The 19114-nt window shown below is 35.8% G+C and overlaps 1 protein-coding gene across 1 annotated transcript in view; it reads right to left on the bottom strand.

Annotated features, from left to right (window-relative positions):
• RAB18 (RAB18, member RAS oncogene family) overlaps positions 1-19114 on the bottom strand; it is a 38020-nt gene that overhangs the window by 14788 nt on the left and 4118 nt on the right. The window contains exon 2 of the mRNA XM_045467113.1: positions 18131-18186. Within this exon, the coding sequence (XP_045323069.1) occupies positions 18131-18186 (56 nt within the window). The remainder of the gene's footprint in view (positions 1-18130; positions 18187-19114) is intronic.

Below are 19114 nucleotides of genomic sequence, written 5' to 3'. Positions count from 1 at the left end.
ATTATTTAGGCATAATTGATTAAATCAGTATTGCTCTTCAGTGACAATAAAATCTCCAGTCCCCTCTCCCCTCCCCTCAGGTAGGGAAGAACACAGTAGGACTGAAAATCCCAACTCCCTCTCCAGGCAACCAGCCTCCACACTTAAAGGCTTTCCAGAAGTCACAGTATTAACATAAACTCAGCTGTGCTTGCAAGGGGCTTCTTAAAGAAAAACCAAAGACTGCTCCAATCAGTTAAGAAAATCAAAGAGTTTTAAAAGCTCTGTGCCAGGAACCAAATATATATTTCTTACTATAAATCATAATATTCACAGAAGAACTACCATTTTGGCTTTTTTCTTATTGTTCATTTGGGCTTGCATTTTTAATTAAATACTTCAGTTTTTTTTTAAGGTAATCTTTTTTTTAGGCACACCTCTGTATCAATGGAATCACCTGCCTTGTCAAAAGGAGAAAAAGCAATCAACAGAAACTGACTCAGAAGCAACAAAGTTGTTAGAATTAGCAAACAGGAAACTAAAAACTATTTTAAATGTATAGCACATGTTGAAAAAGTTAAGTAGACATGAGAGATTAAAAAGACCCAAATCGGGGTGCCTGGGTGGCTCAGTCAGTTAAGCTGTTCTCACGGTTTTTGAGTTGGAGCCCTGTATCAGGCTCTCTACTGTCAGCACAGAGCCCACTTCAGATCCTCTGTCCCTCTCTCTCTGTGCCCCTCCCCTGCCCATACAATCTCTCTCTCCTTTTCTCAAAAATAAACATTAGAAAAATAAATAAATAAAAGTAAAATAAAAAGTCTCAAATCAAACATCTAGAGATGAAATGACAATGTCTGAGATGTAAAATACATGGGATAGATTAACAAAAATTCAACATTGTAGAAGAAAACATAAGTGAATATGAAGACACAGCAACAGAAACTATCCAAAAGGATACACAGGGAGAAGACAATTCAAAGAAAATGAGAAGGCATCAGTGATCCGTGAGATAATTTCAATAAGCAGGCAACTATAGTGGACAAGTAAGAAAGTAGAAAGTCAAAAGACAGATCTGAAAAAATAATGGTCCTATATATTTCACAATTAATAAAAAGTATAAACCCACAGATCAAAAAAGCTCAATGAACCCCAAGCACAGAAACATGAAGAAAACTATACTGAGGGACATCGTAACAAACTGCTCAAAGGGAAATAGGAAGCATTTCAAATGAACATTTTGAGTGAAAAGAAAAACATACATCAAAATTTTGTGGGATGTCATTAAAGCAACACTTACAGGAAAACTTATTAGCACTAAATCACTATATGAGAAAAGAAAAAATTACTTTACATGAGTGACCTCAGCTTCCAAATTAAGGCAATTTAAAAAGCAAATAAAATAGAAATAAACAGAAGAGTGGAAATAGTAAAGTTCAAATCAGAAACTGATAAAATCAAACCTGCAAAACAATTTTTTCTTAAAAAAATCAATGAAACAAGGGGCACCTGGGTGGCTCAGTAGGTTAAGCATCCAACTTTGGCTCAAGTCATGAACTCACAGTTTGTCAGTTCAAGCTCCTTGTGGGGCTCTGTGCTGACACCTGGGAGCCTGGAGCCTGCTTCAGATTCTGTGTCTCCCTCTCTCTCTGCCCCTCCCCTGCTCACAATCAATCAATCAATCTCTCTCTCTCTCTCTCTCTCTCTCTCTCTCAAAAATAAAGATTAAAAAAAAATTTATTTTTAAATCAATGAAACCAAAAGTTGGTTTTATAAGGAAAAATCAATAAATATAAATTCTAGGCCAAAGTAATCAGGAGAAACAAAGACAAAAATTACCATTAAAAAGAATGACATCACATGACTATAGATTGTACAGAGGTTAATAGGATACTGAGGGAATGTTATAAACAAGTTCATGCCAATAAACCTGACAATTCAGATGAGATGTCAATTTCCTTGAAAGATTAAAACTACCAGAACTGACTCAAAAAGAAATAGATCATAACAAAATACCTAAAAATATCACTACAAAAAATTAACTAAACCCAAAAGAAGACAGTGCTGGAAGAAATAAAGGACAAAAACTCTATATAAAGACACACAGAGAGGGTGGCGCAGTCGGTTAAGCGTCCGACTTCAGCCAGGTCACGATCTCGCGGTCCGTGAGTTCGAGCCCCGCGTCGGGCTCTGGGCTGATGGCTCAGAGCCTGGAGCCTGTTTCCGATTCTGTGTCTCCCTCTCTCTCTGCCCCTCCCCCGTTCATGCTCTGTCTCTCTCTGTCCCAAAAATAAATAAACGTTGAAAAAAAAAAAAATTTTTAAAGACACACAGAGAACAAATAGCAAAATGTCAGTAGTAAATCCTTCCTTATCGGTAATTATGTTAAAGGAAGAGATTATCAAAATTTATATATATAAATATTATCTAAATACACAAATAAATATATTTAAAAGATCCAACTATATGCTGTCCACAAGAAACTCACTTTCAAGCTAGAGACACATTTAAGGTGAAAGTAAAAGGACAGAAAATGATATTCCATGCAAACAGTAACCAAGAAAGAATAGGAGTAGCTTTAATAATATTAGACAAAATAGAATTTAAGTCAAAAACTATTACAAAAGACAAAGGACAAAATATATTGATAAAAAGGTCAACTCACCAAGAAGATGTAACAATTATAAACATATGCACCAAAGAAAAGATCCCAATATATATAAAGCAAACATTCACATAATTGAAGGAAGAAATACAGCATTAGTTGGAGGGTTGGTTTTTTTTTTTTTTACTATTTTAATGTGATTTATTTTGGAAAGAGAGACAGAGCATGAGTGGGAGAAGGTCAGAGAGAGGGGGAGACAAAGAAGCTGAAGCAGGCTCCAGGCTCAGAGCTGTCAGCACAAAGCCCGACACAGGACTCGAACCCACAAACTGCCAAGATCATGACCTGAGCCAACGTCGGATGCTTAACTGACTGAGCCACTCAGGCATCCCTACTTGGAGATTTTAATACACCACTTTCAATAATGGATACAACAATCAGATAGATGACCAATCAGAAATAGAGCATTTGAATGACAATACAAACCAGTAAGAACCAATAGAACATTCTACTCAACAACATGAGAAGAAACAGTTTTGGGGGCACCTGGTTCAGTCGGTTACGAGTCTGATTCTTGATTTCAACTCAGGTCATGATCTCACGGTTTGTCAGATCAAACCCCACATCGGGCCCTCTGCAGAGCCTGCTCAGGATTCTCTGTCTCCTCTCTCTGTCCCTCCCCTATTCTCATCTCTCTCTCTGTCTCAAAATAAATAAACATAAAAAAATAAAAAATAAAAGAATAAATAGCTTTCTCAAGTGCACATGAAACACTGTCCAGGACAGACTATATGTCGTCTATAAGTATTATTAATACATTGTAAAGACTAAAATCATATGAAGTATTCTCATCACAATGGAATAAAACTAGAAATTAGTAACAGAAAGAAAACTAGAAAGTTCACACACATGTGCAAATTAAATAACACCCTTTAAACAACAACCAAAAGGTCAAAGAAGAAATCAAAAGGGAAATTAGAGCATACTTTCATACAAATGAAAACACAATATACCAAAACTTATGACATGTAGCAAAAGCAGTGCTAAGAGGGAAATTTATAGCTATAATACATACATTATAAAAAAATAATTATCTCGGGGCGCCTGGGTGGCGCAGTCGGTTAAGCGTCCGACTTCAGCCAGGTCACGATCTCGCGGTCCGTGAGTTCGAGCCCCGCGTCGGGCTCTGGGCTGATGGCTCAGAGCCTGGAGCCTGTTTCAGATTCTGTGTCTCCCTCTCTCTCTGCCCCTCCCCCGTTCATGCTCTGTCTCTCCCCGTCTCAAAAAATAAAAATAAAACATTAAAAAAAAAAAAAAATAATAATTATCTCAAATCAATAACCTAATTTTATACCTTGAAGAACTAGAAAAGAAGAGCAAACTACAGAAAGAAGGAACTAATGAAGATCAGAACCAAGATAAAGGATATGGGGAATTGATACACAATAGACAAAATCAATGACCAAGGGTTGGTTTTTTTTAAAAGATCAACAAAACGGACAAGCTTTTAATTAGACAAAGAAAAAACAAAAGATTCCAATTACAAAACTCAGATATGAAAGTGGGGACATTACTAATTTACAGAAAAAAAAAAGGCTATTAAGAGAATACTATGGACAATTATATACAACCTAGGTGAAATGAACAAATTCCTGAAAACACACAATTGACAAAACTGACTTTAAAGAAAATCTGAAGAGACCCATAACTAATAGAGATAGAATCAGTATTCAAAAACCTCCCAACAAAAAAAAAAAAGGCCAGGACCAGATGGCTTCACTGATAAATTACACCAAATATTTAAAGAGTTAACACCAATCCTCCTCACTTTTCCAAAAACTGAAAAGAACCCTTCCAAACTCATTCTATAAGGCTAGCATTATTCTGATACCAAAGTCAGAGAAAGATGCCACAAGTGAAGAAAACTACAGATCAGTATCCCAGAGGAATATTGATGCAAAAATCCTCAACACAATACTAGCAAACTTAATTCAGCAGCCTATTCAAAGCATTACACACCATGATAAAGTGAGTTTATTTCTATAATACAAGATTGGTAGAATATAAGCAAATCAAATTAGTATATCCCATTATAGAATGAAGGGGGGAAAAACACATGATTATCTCAATTCATGACAAAAACGGATTTTTACAAAACTCAACATCCTTTTATGATAAAAACACTCAACAAACTAGAAACAGAAAAAAATTTCCCTAACATGCTAGAGGCTATATAAACTCATAGCTGGGGTGCCTGGGTGGCTCAATCAATTAAGTGTCTAACTTCAGCTCAGGTCATGATCTTGAGGTTTGTGTTTGAGCCCCTCATCAGGCTCTGTGCTGATTGTGCAGAGTATGCTTGAGATATATTCATATTCTCTCTCTCTAGTCTGCTTGGGATATATTCATATTCTCTCTCTCTCTTTCCGCCCCCTCCTCCCTCCCGCCCTATTTGTGCACCCTCTCTTTCTCCAAATAAATAAACTTAAAAAACAAAAAAACAAAAAACCTCACAGCTAACATTATACTCACTGGTGAAGGACTGACAGCTTTTCCCCTCAGATCAGAACAACACAAGGACATCTACCCCCACCACTTCTATTATACACAGTTTTGGAAATCCTAGTCAGAGCAAATAGGCAAGGAAAGAATATAAAAGGCACCCATATCGGAAGAAGTAAAATTATTTCTGTTCATAAATGATATGTTCTTGTATGTAGAAAATCCTAATCCTATACACACACACACACACACACACACACACACACACACACCAAACAAAAAAAATCTGTTAGAATAAATGAATTCAGCAAAGTTGCAGGATACTAGATCAACATGCAAAAATTAGTGGCATTTCTATACACTAGCAATGAAGAATCTAAAAAGAAAATTTTTAAAAACCATTCCATTTACAACAGCACCAAAAAGAAAATACTTAGGAATAAATTTAACCCAAGAGTTTTAAGACTCACACACTGAAAACTACAAAACACTACTGGAAGAAATTAAAGAAACGAGTAAGTAGTCAAATGTAAAATGGTACAGTCACTGTGAAAAACAGTTTGATGTTTCCTCAAAAAGCTAACAATAGAATTACCACATCATGCAGCAATTCCACCCTTTGGGTATAAAGAACTGACAGCAGGAGCTCAGATACTTGCACAACAATATTTACAGCAGTATTATTCACAACAGAAGGCTGTGGCAATTTGAGTGTCCATGAACAGATGAACAGATAAACAAAATGTGGTTTATACATACCATGGAACATTATTCAGTCATAAAATAGAATGAAATTCTGATACATTAAGCTATAAGATGGAATGAAATTCTGATATATGCTTCAAAATGGATGAACTTTACATACATTATGCTAAGTGAAATAGGCTACTCACAAAAGGACAGATAGTGTATGATTCTACCTATATGAGGGACCTAGAATAGACAAGTTCATAAGGATAGAAGGCAGAATAAAGGTTACTGCAGACTGAAGGGGAAGTGGAGTGAGAGCTATAGTTTTTTTTTGTTTTTTTTTTTTAATTTTTTTTTTCAACGTTTATTTATTTTTGGGACAGAGAGAGACAGAGCATGAACGGGGGAGGGGCAGAGAGAGAGGGAGACACAGAATCAGAAACAGGCTCCAGGCTCTGAGCCATCAGCCCAGAGCCCGACGCGGGGCTCGAACTCACGGACCGCGAGATCGTGACCTGGCTGAAGTCGGACGCTCAACCGACTGCGCCACCCAGGCACCCCTGTGAGAGCTATAGTTTAAATGGCAAAGAGTTCCTAGTGTTTGAGGTAATGAAAAAGTTCTGAAAATGGATAGTCGTGATGGTTGCAAACAATACAAATGTACTTAATGCTACTGAATTGTAAACTTAAAAATGGTTAAAACGGTCAATTTTGTGTTATGTATAGTTTACCACAATGAAAAATAAAATAGATAACTGAAGAGCCCTGAGTCTATTTAAGAAATTGAATCTATAGTTACAAACCTTTCCACAAAAAAATATCAGGGCCAGAGTGAATTCTACTGAACATTTAAATAATAATCCATTCTAAACAAACTCCTCCAGGAAACTGAGGAAGAGTGAATACTTTCTTAGTCACTCTATGAGTTGTGCCTTACCCTGATTCCAAAACCAAAGACATTAAAGTTAAAAAACTATAGGGGCACCTAGGTGGCTCAGGAGGTTGAGTATCCAACTCTTGATTTCGACTCAGCTCATGATCCCAGGGTCATGGGATAGAGTCCCATGTTGGGTTCTGTGCAGAGCATGGAGCCTGCTTAAGATTCTCTCTCTCCAGGGGCGCCTGGGTGGCGCAGTCGGTTAAGCGTCCGACTTCAGCCAGGTCACGATCTCGCGGTCCGGGAGTTCGAGCCCCGCGTCGGGCTCTGGGCTGATGGCTCAGAGCCTGGAGCCTGTTTCCGATTCTGTGTCTCCCTCTCTCTCTGCCCCTCCCCCGTTCATGCTCTGTCTCTCTCTGTCCCAAAAATAAATAAATGTTGAAAAAAAAAAAAATTAAAAAAAAAAAAAAAAAAGATTCTCTCTCTCCCTCTGCCCCTCTCCTCCACTCATGGGTTCTCTCTCTCTCTCTCAAATAAAAATATTTATATATACACATATGTAATTAAAAACTGTAGATTAATATCCCTTATGACTACAGATGAAAATCCTAAATAAAATTTTATCATAACTAATACGAATATGTATAAAAGAACAACACATCACATAACCAAGTGGGGTTATCTTAGGAACAAAAGGTTGATTTAACACTGAAAAAAGCAATGTGGACTTTACTACATTAAACTAAAAAAAGAAACTTCATATGATCATCTCAACAAATGCAGAAAATGTACTTAACAAAATTCAACATGCATTCCTGATAAAACCTCTCAGTAAACTAGAAACAGAAAGGAAATCTCTCAACCTGATAAAGGGCATCTATGAAAAAATACACCTAACATCTCACTTAATAGTAAAAGACTTAATGTTTTCCCCTTTATACCAGGAATAAAAGAAGGATATCAACTCATCACTTCTCTCAACTTTTTTTTTTTTAGCCAGGGCAATAAATAAAAAAGTCATCCAGATGGGAAAGAAAAAGATGTAGAAATTCAATGGAATATACAGGATCAAAAAAAAATGTTCCTAGAACTATTAAGCAAGTTAGCAAGGTTGGAAGATACAAACTAAACATTTAAAAAATGTATTGTATTTCTATATATTAGCAATTAGCAAAGGATTTTTTAAATTTTAATACCATCTTTTAATAAAAATCTATTAAATATTTAGGGCTAAATCTGACAAAAGATGTAAAAAACATGTAACCACTCTGAAATTTTAAAAGACCTAAATGAACAGAGACATTTAATTTGTTCTCTGATCGTAAGACTCAATATTGTTAAAAGGTTAATTCTCCCCAAATTGATCCCTATAGATTCAACTGCAATCCCTACAAAAATCCTGGCAAGCTTTTGCTTGTAAATCAACTATCTAATTATAAAAATTAACTGGGAAATGCAAACAAACCAGAATAACCAAAATAATTTTGAAAAAAGTACAAAATTGGTAGACCAACAATATATGACTTCTAGATCTATTATAAAGCTACAGAAATCAAGATAGTAAGGCACTGACATAAAGACAAATAAATTAATGAGAGAGAGTCCAGAAACAGACTCACACATATATAAACAACTGATATTTTTACAAAGGTCCAAAAGCTATGCAGTACAGAAGGGACAGTCTTTTCAACAAATGATTTTAGAACATATACACAATAGGGCAGGTGAGGGGAAGAGGAAAAAGAACTTTGATTCATATATGTTTTATACTGTACCCAAATATTAAATCAAAATGAAGCACAGACCTAAAGTAGCACATAAAACTGTAAAACATCTAGAGGAAAACATAGGGAGAAAATCATTCCAACCCTCTGTTAAGCAAAAGGGTACAACACTGAAACCATCATTTTTTTTGAGGGGGCAGGCAGCTCACAAGTGCACACACCTGGGGCAGAGGGAGAGCGAGGGAGACAGAGAGGGATGGAGGGAGGCTCTATACCCAGTGCAGAGCCAGACACAGGGCTCAATATCATGACCATGAGACCATGACCTTAGCCAAAATCAAGAGTGGGACACTTAACTGACTGCGCCACCCAGGCGCCCCTGAAACCACTACTGATAAGAAAAAATTGACAAATTGAATTTCATCAAATTACGAATTTCTGCTTTTAGAAATTTGTTAAGAGAATGACAAGAGGAGCCACAGACTAATATCTGCAAAGCACATATCATGTAATAAGGGACTTACATGCAGAATAAAAAATTCTCAAAACTCAACAATAAGGAAAAAAAATTTAAAAATGAACAAAAGATTTACACACTTCACACACACACTCAAAATACAGATAGCTAGCTAGCAAATATGAACTTTAAAGACACTCAACATCATTTATCAGTAGGCAATGCAAATTAAACTACAATGAGATTACCAAGACATACATATTGGAATGGTTAAAATTTTTAAATCTGATTGTGCTAAGTGTAATAGGGGAGGATGCAGAGAACAGGAACTTCCATACACTACAAGTGGGAATGTAAAATGATGCAATCACTCTATTAAAAAATGGATGAAAGTTAAACATGCATTTACCATATGATCCAGCAATCCTATTACTGGTCTATTTACTCTAAGGTTATAAAAATTAATATTTATATAAAATCCTGTACCTGAATGTTTATAACAGGTCTATTCATAACCATCAAAAACTGGAAACAATCTAATGTCCTATAATAAGTGGATGGATAAATCACCTCTGCAACATCCATGCAATGGAATACAACCCAGCAATAAAAAGAAACAAATGACAGGGTGCCTGGGTGGCTCAGTCGGTTAAGCATCCAACTTCAACTCAGGTCATGATCTCATGGTTCGTGAGTTTGAGCCCCGCGTTGGGCTCTGTGCTGACAACTCAGAGCCTGGAGCCTGCTTTGGATTCTGTGTCTCCCTCTCTCCCTGCCCCTCCCCCACTCATGCTGTCTCTCTCAAAAATAAACAAACATTAAAAAAAAAGAAACAAATGACTGATGTGCAACAGCTTGGATATAGTTCAAAGGTACTATGTTAAGTGAAAAAAGTCTAAAAAGTTTGCATAATATATTCCATTTACATGACATTCTCAAAAAGATAAAATTATAGTGATGAAGACTGAGCAGGGGCAGTCTTCAGGGGCTAGAGGCAAGGAAAAAATAAGACTGAAAAGGCAATAGGTAGTTTTTTGGGGGGATGATGAAACTGCTTAATATCTTGACTGTGGTAATAGTTAAATGACTATACAAATTTGTATAATACACGTTAAAATTCAAAAAACCTGTATCCCCAAAAAAGTCAATATTACTGTGGGATAACTTTTAAAAAACATATGCTAGTAACAGAACATATCAAAAATATTTTCTGAAAGAATAAATTATCAGAGAACATGTATTGTTTCTGCTTCTTTCCTATTTAAGATTTACTTTGGTGCTAAGTCTAAGACTGATTTTGTAAAATTTTTCCATGGGCTTTTAAAGTAATGACTTCTTCACTTAAAAGATTTGTCAATTAAGGGGTGCTTGGCTGACTTTCAGTAGAGCATACAACTCTTGATCTTGGGGTTGCAAGTGCAAGCTTCATGTTGGGTGCAGAAATTACTTAAAATAAAATCTTTAAAAAAAAAAAAGATTTGTTGATTGCGTTATGCTATTTCCCTATGGCCGCATTTGTGTCTTTTGGATTTATTTATGAAAAAGATATAACAAATCTCCTAATATAACTGTATTCTCATCATATTATTCCCTTGTGTTTTTTTTTTTTTAATTTTTTTTTTTTTTCAACGTTTATTTATTTTTGGGACAGAGAGAGACAGAGCATGAACGGGCGAGGGGCAGAGAGAGAGGGAGACACAGAATCGGAAACAGGCTCCAGGCTCTGAGCCATCAGCCCAGAGCCCGACGCGGGGCTCGAACTCCCGGACCGCGAGATCGTGACCTGGCTGAAGTCGGGCGCTTAACCGACTGCGCCACCCAGGCGCCCCTATTCCCTTGTGTTTTGAATAGGTTTTGGTCATATATATATATATATATACATATATATGTATATATATATGTATATATATACATATATATGTATATATATACATATATATACACACACATATATATATATATACATATACATATATATATATATATATATATAATCTATGTTTGGTGCCTACTTGTAAGACTGTTATAACTACATTGTTAATTAATTGGGCCTTTCATTATTGTAAATGTCCTATTTCATTATGTCCAGTGCATTAACCTTAAATTCTACTTTAAATTACCTTATAGTACTGCCTCTGCTTTTGTATTGTTTACATTTGCTTGGCCCATCCCTTTATTTTCAACCTTTCATTATTTAAGTACTCCTCAATTCCATTTGACAATGTAAATTATTAGGAGGCCTGGATCTATTCACATTTAATTAACTGATATATTTTAATTCTGTTGCTTCCTTCTCATGTTTAACATTTTTGGCATTCTGCTCAAACCTGTGTTTGATCCTTTTTATTTCTGTATTACTATGCTGTGATTAAAAGATTACCAAGTTAGAAGTTAGGAGGCTGGGTTCAGTCTCAGTTCTCTTACTGAGGTCTAGAAGGTGACGTCTAGATAGGCAGGAGGTTAACCTCTTTAAGTCAATTTCCCCCTTCTCATCAAGGAATATAAAACTTGCTGCTTTACCTGGGTTTTAGTTTTTTGGTGGGAGGGAGGGTGGAGAACATCAGGGGAAGAGGACATCAAGAGGGATACTATAAGAGCTTTAAGGATCCAGTGGGGAACAAGATTATAAGGACCTAGATCTCCAAATCTGAGTTTACAAACAACTTTAAAAGTATCAACAATGAAACGAGGGAAGTGCTCTGCTACCCAGAGGATAGAGTAAATATGTTTTAAGAGTTAAGAAAGAGTGGAAGCTAGGGGTGAGAAATGAAGATGTACAAAACCTCATGAAGATTAAAGTCTGGGAGATGAAGAATAACCTGGGAGGCCAGGGATTTTTGTGATGACTACTCAGAGAGGGACAAACAATAATGGTTTTAGGGCAAAAAGCAATAGCAAGTTTAAAAATGTTTGAGAGGAAAGCGGGGGGGGGGGTGGGGGGGGGTGGGGGGGTGGAGGAAGGTCTTCTGAGAGAAGTAGGCTGAATTCCAAGACCCCAACTTGACTCCTGCTGATGGACAGGAAGCTGGTAGAGGGTTGGATGGTCTTACTCCAAATGAATATCATTACCCAATAAATAAGAAATAAAGTGACAACAAAATAGCCTGGAAATTAGGAAACACATCCCTAAATCAAAGATTTCAAATGTTTGGGGCACCTAGGTGGCTCAATCAGTTAAGCATCCAACTCTTGATCTTAGCTCAGGTCCTGATCTCAGGGTCGTGAGTTCAAACAATGCAGTAGGCTCTGTACTGGGCGTGAAGCTACTTAAAAAATAAAAATAAAAATAAAAAAATTCAAATGTTCAAAGAAAGCTAAACTGAAAATTCAGACTATCTAGCGTGCAATGAAAAAGTACTAGACACCCTACTAAAACCTATGGGGCACAGCAAACTTGTTCTTCAAGAATATCTTTATTAAATAAGGACTGAAAAGAAGGCAACTTAATACTCATCATAAGAAACTAACAAAATAAACCAAAAGAAAAGTAGGAAGAAGGAAAAAAATGAAGCAATTTCTCAAACAATTAAATAAATATGTTCCTAAGAAAAGACAGATTACAAAAACATCCAAGTTTAGAAATGAAGGAAAAGCATAAACAATTAACTTAAGAGATAAGTTGGGAGGCTTTCCCAGTTCCACTCCCAAGGCTGTCCTAAGAAATAGAAAACCGGAAGAGGTTAGAATGGTAAAGAAGGGAGAAGGATCAGAATGACTCACAGGTAAAATGTAACCTCTACAGAACAGATAGTTCCAATATTGAAGCTAATAAAGACAATTTTAAAAGACAGAAAACTCTTTCATTTTATAAACCAAAACTCTTTCATTTTATAAACCAATACAACTTTAATATAAAATCCTGTTTTTAAAAAAATAAAGACTATCTTGTGTACAAAAACAGATGTAAAACTCCTAAACTATTAGTCAACATAATCCAGAAATATGTCAAAAATATGAGCGAAGACCTATCTAGGAAAGCAAGGACCCTTTCATATTAAAAAGTCTATCAACCATTAATCAGTGCTGACAAGGCATATGAAAAAAGTCATACTCTCTCCCAATAAAACCCTTAGTAAAAGAGGAAAAAAGAAATTATTTACATATGATGAAGACCATTTGTCATTATTCTAAATACAGAAATGCTAGAGCCCTTTTTATTGCTTTACTCCAATTAAAATGTTTAACTGAATGAAATTACATGAAACAGAATAGTTACATTTTTCTTCTAACTACCTAATATTTCCAAATAATTTAACAGGTTTGTGTTATGGCATTAAACAAGATATATAAAGTCACTATTTTAAATAAATTGTCATTTTGTTAAGTCAGCCCAAACCATAAGGTAACTTGTGGATGGAACAGATTTGGCCGCTTGTCCTTAGAAGCCAAACACAGGTAATATGAGGGCACACTCATTAATATTTTTAAAAGCTTAACAAGGGAGTAATAAGAATCACTGACCTAAGTCAACCAATCACAACCAAAATTTGTCTACATGGAAATGTACCAAACCTCAAACCATTTTCATATATTTTAGCAATTATGTCTTACAACCAGATTAAGGAACAGTTTGTGAGCTATCTTAAGTAGAGAACTCGTTTTAAATTTTCTAATTTTTTTATTTGAAAAAAAGTTTTACTTAAAGCACTTTTTCTACTCAAAGGTAAGTTACCTAAAACAGAGTAAATTAAAAAACAAAAACTTAAAAAATATTAAAAATAAAAATAAAAACTTTAACATGAAGCCAATTTTGCCCATGTAATCAAATTATATGAAGTTAGTGTAACTAATTTCTACAAGATCTAACCGATGCTTACCATTTCAATTAGTTCTATTTATGCAGCCGATTAAGTACCATCATATGGCCTTGCCACAGCAGAAAAAGAAACTTTATGCCTTTTTCTTTCAAACACCCCTACGTAGCAAACAAAAAAACCTGTTCAATATATTCTTACAATTTTGTGTATTTATTTTTATGTCAGAAATAATTACCTTGGGTTATACCTTTGTATCTGTTGCCTCATTCTATTTCTTCTTCTAAGATTCAAATACACATATGCTGAATCTCCTTTTCTGATTTCCACATCATTTTCTCTAATGTGTTTTAACATTTTTATTCACTTTGATAAATTCCACCCACTTTTTCCATTTCTAGCTTCCCTGTCCTTTATTTTGTTTTCCACAGTCTCTACTGTCCCTTGTGATCCTTCTAATTTCACCTTCATTTCAGCAATGGTTTTATTTTCTTACCTTATTTTTCTTTCTGCTCAATCAGCTTACATTGCATTTTCTCATGCGGCTATACTATCTCTTCCCTGACCTCTTCTATCACTGCTTTGTGCTCTCAGTGGTAAATACTTCCAAGAAGTGTTTTATTTATTTTTAATTTTTTTTAACGTTTTATTTATTTTTGAGACAGAGAGAGACAGAGCATGAACAGGGGAGGGGCAGAGAGAGAGGGAGTCATAGCATCTGAAGCAGGCTCCAGGCTCTAAGCCATCAGCCCAGAGCCCGACGCGGGGCTCTAACTCACGGACCGCGAGATCGTGACCTGAGCTGAAGTCGGACGCCCAACCGACTGAGCCACCCAGGCGCCCCCAAAAAGTGTTCTCAATTAACAAAATCGTTGGACATGATTTTCAATTCCCTTACAGAAGTATTTTTTCTGTTGAGTATGCTTTATCTGTCCTTGGTTTTTCTGCTACTTTCTTCCTTTTTGATTCTGGAAAGGTAGGAGTGGCCTTCAGCTGAAATCCTTTTGTTAATTCATCTTTAAAGGAGGTTGGGGGTTTTTTGGATAAGCTATTTGTAAGAGGTTCATGAAGAAGGCCATAGTGACTCCAGTTCTTGACCAGAAAAACTTTGTCTTGATTCAGGGTTTTACATGAGAATCTTTTTTTTTTTTTTTTTTTTTTTAATTCTCAACAGCCACTGGAGACAGGCAGCCCTCAGGTTTTCAGGATGCAAAGACATCTCTTCCCCACTGCTACAGAGACAGAAAAATGCCAAAAAAAAGCCTGTTCGGCTTCATCTCCCCAACTTCTTAGAATCAAATCAGGTACAGGGAAACTCCTGCCATCAGCTTTAAAAGCCCATGTTGCTTTTGCAAACAAGGGATTTGGGTTTTGCATCTCAGGGTAGGCCTCTCAGTTTCATGAAGCATCTCTTGCTGGTTCCAAGCTCTATAGCTGTGGTATCCTCGCTCCACTTCCCACATGCAGCCTGCTTATTCTCGCTGCTTTTGGCAGACATTCCGCCTATTTTGTGGCCTAGGGTTTTTAGCTCTCTTCTGGTTCAGTGGAATACAGCGTATGTGTTTTAGTTTTTCCCTCTCTTTGTTGTGACTCTGGCCAACTGCCAGAAAGGAAAAAAAGAAAATGCCAACTTTATTGTACCATCCTCAGACTCCAAATCTAACAAATATGTTAAAAGGATATGTTATACAAGACAAAAACTTGAGTGTCTCACCATATTACTGAAAGATGAAAGTATGCTTTCCTTACTATTTGATTGATAAAATACTAATTTTCCACAATGCACTAATTTTTACAAGGTCATTATAGCAAATGGGCTAATTGCTTTTATTTTAAAAACTCATGTGTATGTTAGTTATAACCTAAGGCAGAAAATAATCTGATGCCTAAATGTAAAAGATACTTTTCAAGACCCAGGGCCCATCTGGGGAACAAATTATGTATATACTCATCAGTATGCCACAACCTCAGTATTTGTTTTTAAAGCAGACAAAGTATTTTTAATAGTAAGGACAACACATAATTTATCATACTCCCCAGATTCCAATCGGGTTTGAAATGAGGACAGATGGCTTTATATTATATATGGATCATTCCCTGAGTAAAATTTTAACTCTAGGCAAATTTATTTTCCTGCCAGTTACTACCCTTCTATTCACTATCCACTGTTAGGCCTGTTCTGAGTCAAATGAAGTTTTACTACCAATTTTTTAAAGGAACAAGTAATATATAAAAGCCAAATTAAAATGGATTTTAAGTTACTAGTGTTTTAAATTTTGTTTAATGTTTTTATTTTATTTTTGAGAGAGAGTGAGAGACAGAGCGTGAGCCAGGGAGGGGCACAGAGAGAGGGAGACACAGAATCTGAAGCAGGCTCCAGGCTCTGAGCTGTCAGCCCAGAGCCCGACGCAGGGCTCGAACTCACGAACCATGAGATCATGACCTGAGCCAAGGTTCGATGCTTAACCGACTAAGCCACCCAGGTGCCCCTAAATTACTAGTGTTTTAAATGACTCCTTTTCACACACATAAAAGTAAATTGGTAAATGTTAATATGCCACACAAAAGCTAAGTAATGCTTGGTATAACTGACTAAACATTTAGAGGCACTGTGAGTACATATTGATAGAAAGAAACAAAAAAGAGACCTCCTCCTTACAGAATTGTAAATAAGAAATGTAGATGGAATGATGGGACTTGAAAAATCACCGTTTGATAACCACCACAGTTAGAATGACAGAATGACACTTCATAGTAAAGAAATTTGGCATATGTCACTTTAAGTGACCTAAATCCCATCACAGGAATGGTACAAATATCCACCATGCTCTGAGAAACACTTTGAAGAATTCCTGTCAAAAAGGCATAACCTGAATCTAACCATGAGGATACTTTGGACAAATGCAATTGAAGGATATTCTACAATGTAAGTGACCTGTAAGAACTCCAAAAATGTCAAAGCCATGAAAGACAAAGAAAGACTGGAGAGAAATGACAACTAAATTGTGTGTGATCCTGGACTGGATCCTGGACCAGAAACAAAACATAGTTTTTTTCTTTTTTTTTTCTAAATAAGACATTAGGGAGACAATTAATGAAATCTGTCTATATAGAGTAGAATTGTACCCATCTTCATTTAGGAAATACACACCAAAGTATTTAGAGGTTAATCATATCTCCATTTTTATTCTCAATTAAAAAAAAAAAAAAAAAAACAAGAATACTGGTATGTGTATGTAAAGGAAGAATGACAAAGCATATGTTTAAAGCATAAATATTAATGTTTGGGGCTATGCAAAAATTCTTGTACTATTTTTATAACCTTTCTCTAAGTATGAAATTATTTAACATTTGAAAAAAAAGGAAACAAAAATAAATCTACACACACAATAAATGAAAACAAATAAAGCCAGTTAAGAGAAACTCATTTTCCCTAATAATAATGCTAGGATCGTATTTACTACATTCTGCTCATCAGATCATGAAATTTTAGAGCTGTAAGAAAAATGTATTATCTCTCTGAAAACAGTGAAGTTAAAGGACTTGCTCAAAATCTAGACAACTGGTTCAAGGCAGAGCCAAGACTACTATCCCGCTCTGACTCAGCTCTTTCACATACTGCACGCTTTCTCTTGATACTTTTCTATTGTCATCTACTCCCTAAACATGTGACATATTTTGGTAAATATTTAGCTCTATTTTCTCATGTATTCTAGTAAGCTAGTGTAGCAAACCACTTTCAGGCAATCTAAATTTCGTTTTAAAAAGCCACTTAGGTATTACTGCTTCTAACAATCTTTAACAACTAATATCAATAAACCTGTTGAGTTCAGAACATATGCAAGATACTGTAGCAAACGCTAAAAAGGCAACACAGTCTACTAGTAGGTGATACTGTTAGGTCCATGATGATAGACACCAAGTCTGCATTATTCATCATTATAACCCGACCTCTCAGGACAATGCCTGGCATACAATAAATATTCAGATAATTATATGCTGCTAAATAAAAGACAATGCATAGTACAAGAAAGAAATGTGTGTACAGATAATCATAATATCCACAGTGATAAAACAAAGTGCCATGAACCAACAAATAAAGTTAGTTTTGCTTGGTGAGATCTACAAAGGCTCCAGAAATTTAATGAAACCAAGTTGAGCCTTGAAAGATAAAGAAGACATGAAAGCAACAGACATGGAAGCAATGGGGTGGTGAGATGAAGGATAGAAGGAATCAGATAAAACAGACTGAAGGCAAGAAAATATGTGGCATTTCTATTGAATTTTTTTTAATTTAATTTAATTTTTTTTAATTTTTTACATTTATTTATTTTTGAGAGACAGAGAGAGAGTGTGAGCAGGGGAAGGGCAGAGAGAGAGACACACACAGAATCAGAAGGAGGCTCCAGGCTCTGAGCTGTCAGCAGAGCCTGACACAGGGCTCGAACCCACAAACCGTGAGATCATGACCTGAGCCCAAGTCGGATGCTTAATCGACTGAGCCACCCAGGCGCCCCTCTATTGAATTTTTAAATACAGGCTTACCTATCGTTGCTGCAAGTTCTGGATCAAAAGTATCATCTGTGAACCTCAAGAGCAGGCTAAAAGAGACGTTAAAAAGACAGATTAGAAATTTCTCTTTTTTCTTAACCATGTATTACATTTTGTTACAAATTAGACACAAATAAGAATAGCTGATGTTGGTCTGCTCCCACAAATACTGCCTCAGTGCAGGTATATAAATACTGCTTCAATACAGGTATATTAAATTATTGAAAATAATTTAATTATTTATTATTATAATTTAATTCCAATAATTAAATTGTTGAAAAGGCAATAAAAGAATCCCAAGAGCAAAATAGTTTACTTAATATAGTCCCCATGCTCCCCTACATAATTCCCAAGTGTGAAAAGATTTGGGCTGTGTTTTGGTTTTAGTTTTGAACTGTACTGGTACATCCTTGTGAGAAAATAGTATCGGCAAAAACATTATACTGTGACATGGACAAAGGGGGGGGGGAATAAGTCTCTTGGAATACAACAAATTAATGTTTTGTTTAAGTCTGATGTGTAATCCACTCTGAATTCAAGTAAAAACATACAGGTGAGAAAATCTATCATTTTGTAACAAGTAGTAGGACTACTACCTAAGTGGGAAGAAAAGATCTAGCAAAAAGTGAGGGTAGACAGATCATACCAGAGACAGAATAACTATATTCTGGCAAATGCTAAGTAGGGTGTATGAAATCAAGTAGGCCACAGGGAGCTACTGAAAGCTTAAAAAAAAAATGGCAAGAAATGCTCTTACATTTTGAAAATGTAGAGAAAAGTTAATGACAGGAAAAAAAAAAGCAAGAAAATTAACAGAAGACAACTGCCATGGTTATGGTGAGAGATAAGGACTAAATCCAGGAAACAGTAAAGAAACTAGAAGGGAAGAGATGAAATAAAAGCAAAAGACACCATTAGGAGTACTCTAAGATTATATATCTCCCAGAATTACTTATTTAATGTAAGGTAAAGTGCCAG

Source organism: Leopardus geoffroyi, chromosome B4 (genome assembly GCF_018350155.1).
Source record: "Leopardus geoffroyi isolate Oge1 chromosome B4, O.geoffroyi_Oge1_pat1.0, whole genome shotgun sequence".
In the NCBI taxonomy this organism is placed as follows: domain Eukaryota; kingdom Metazoa; phylum Chordata; class Mammalia; order Carnivora; family Felidae; genus Leopardus; species Leopardus geoffroyi.
The sequence above is the reverse complement of the archived record's forward strand: the minus strand, read 5'-3'. Positions and strand labels throughout refer to the sequence as shown.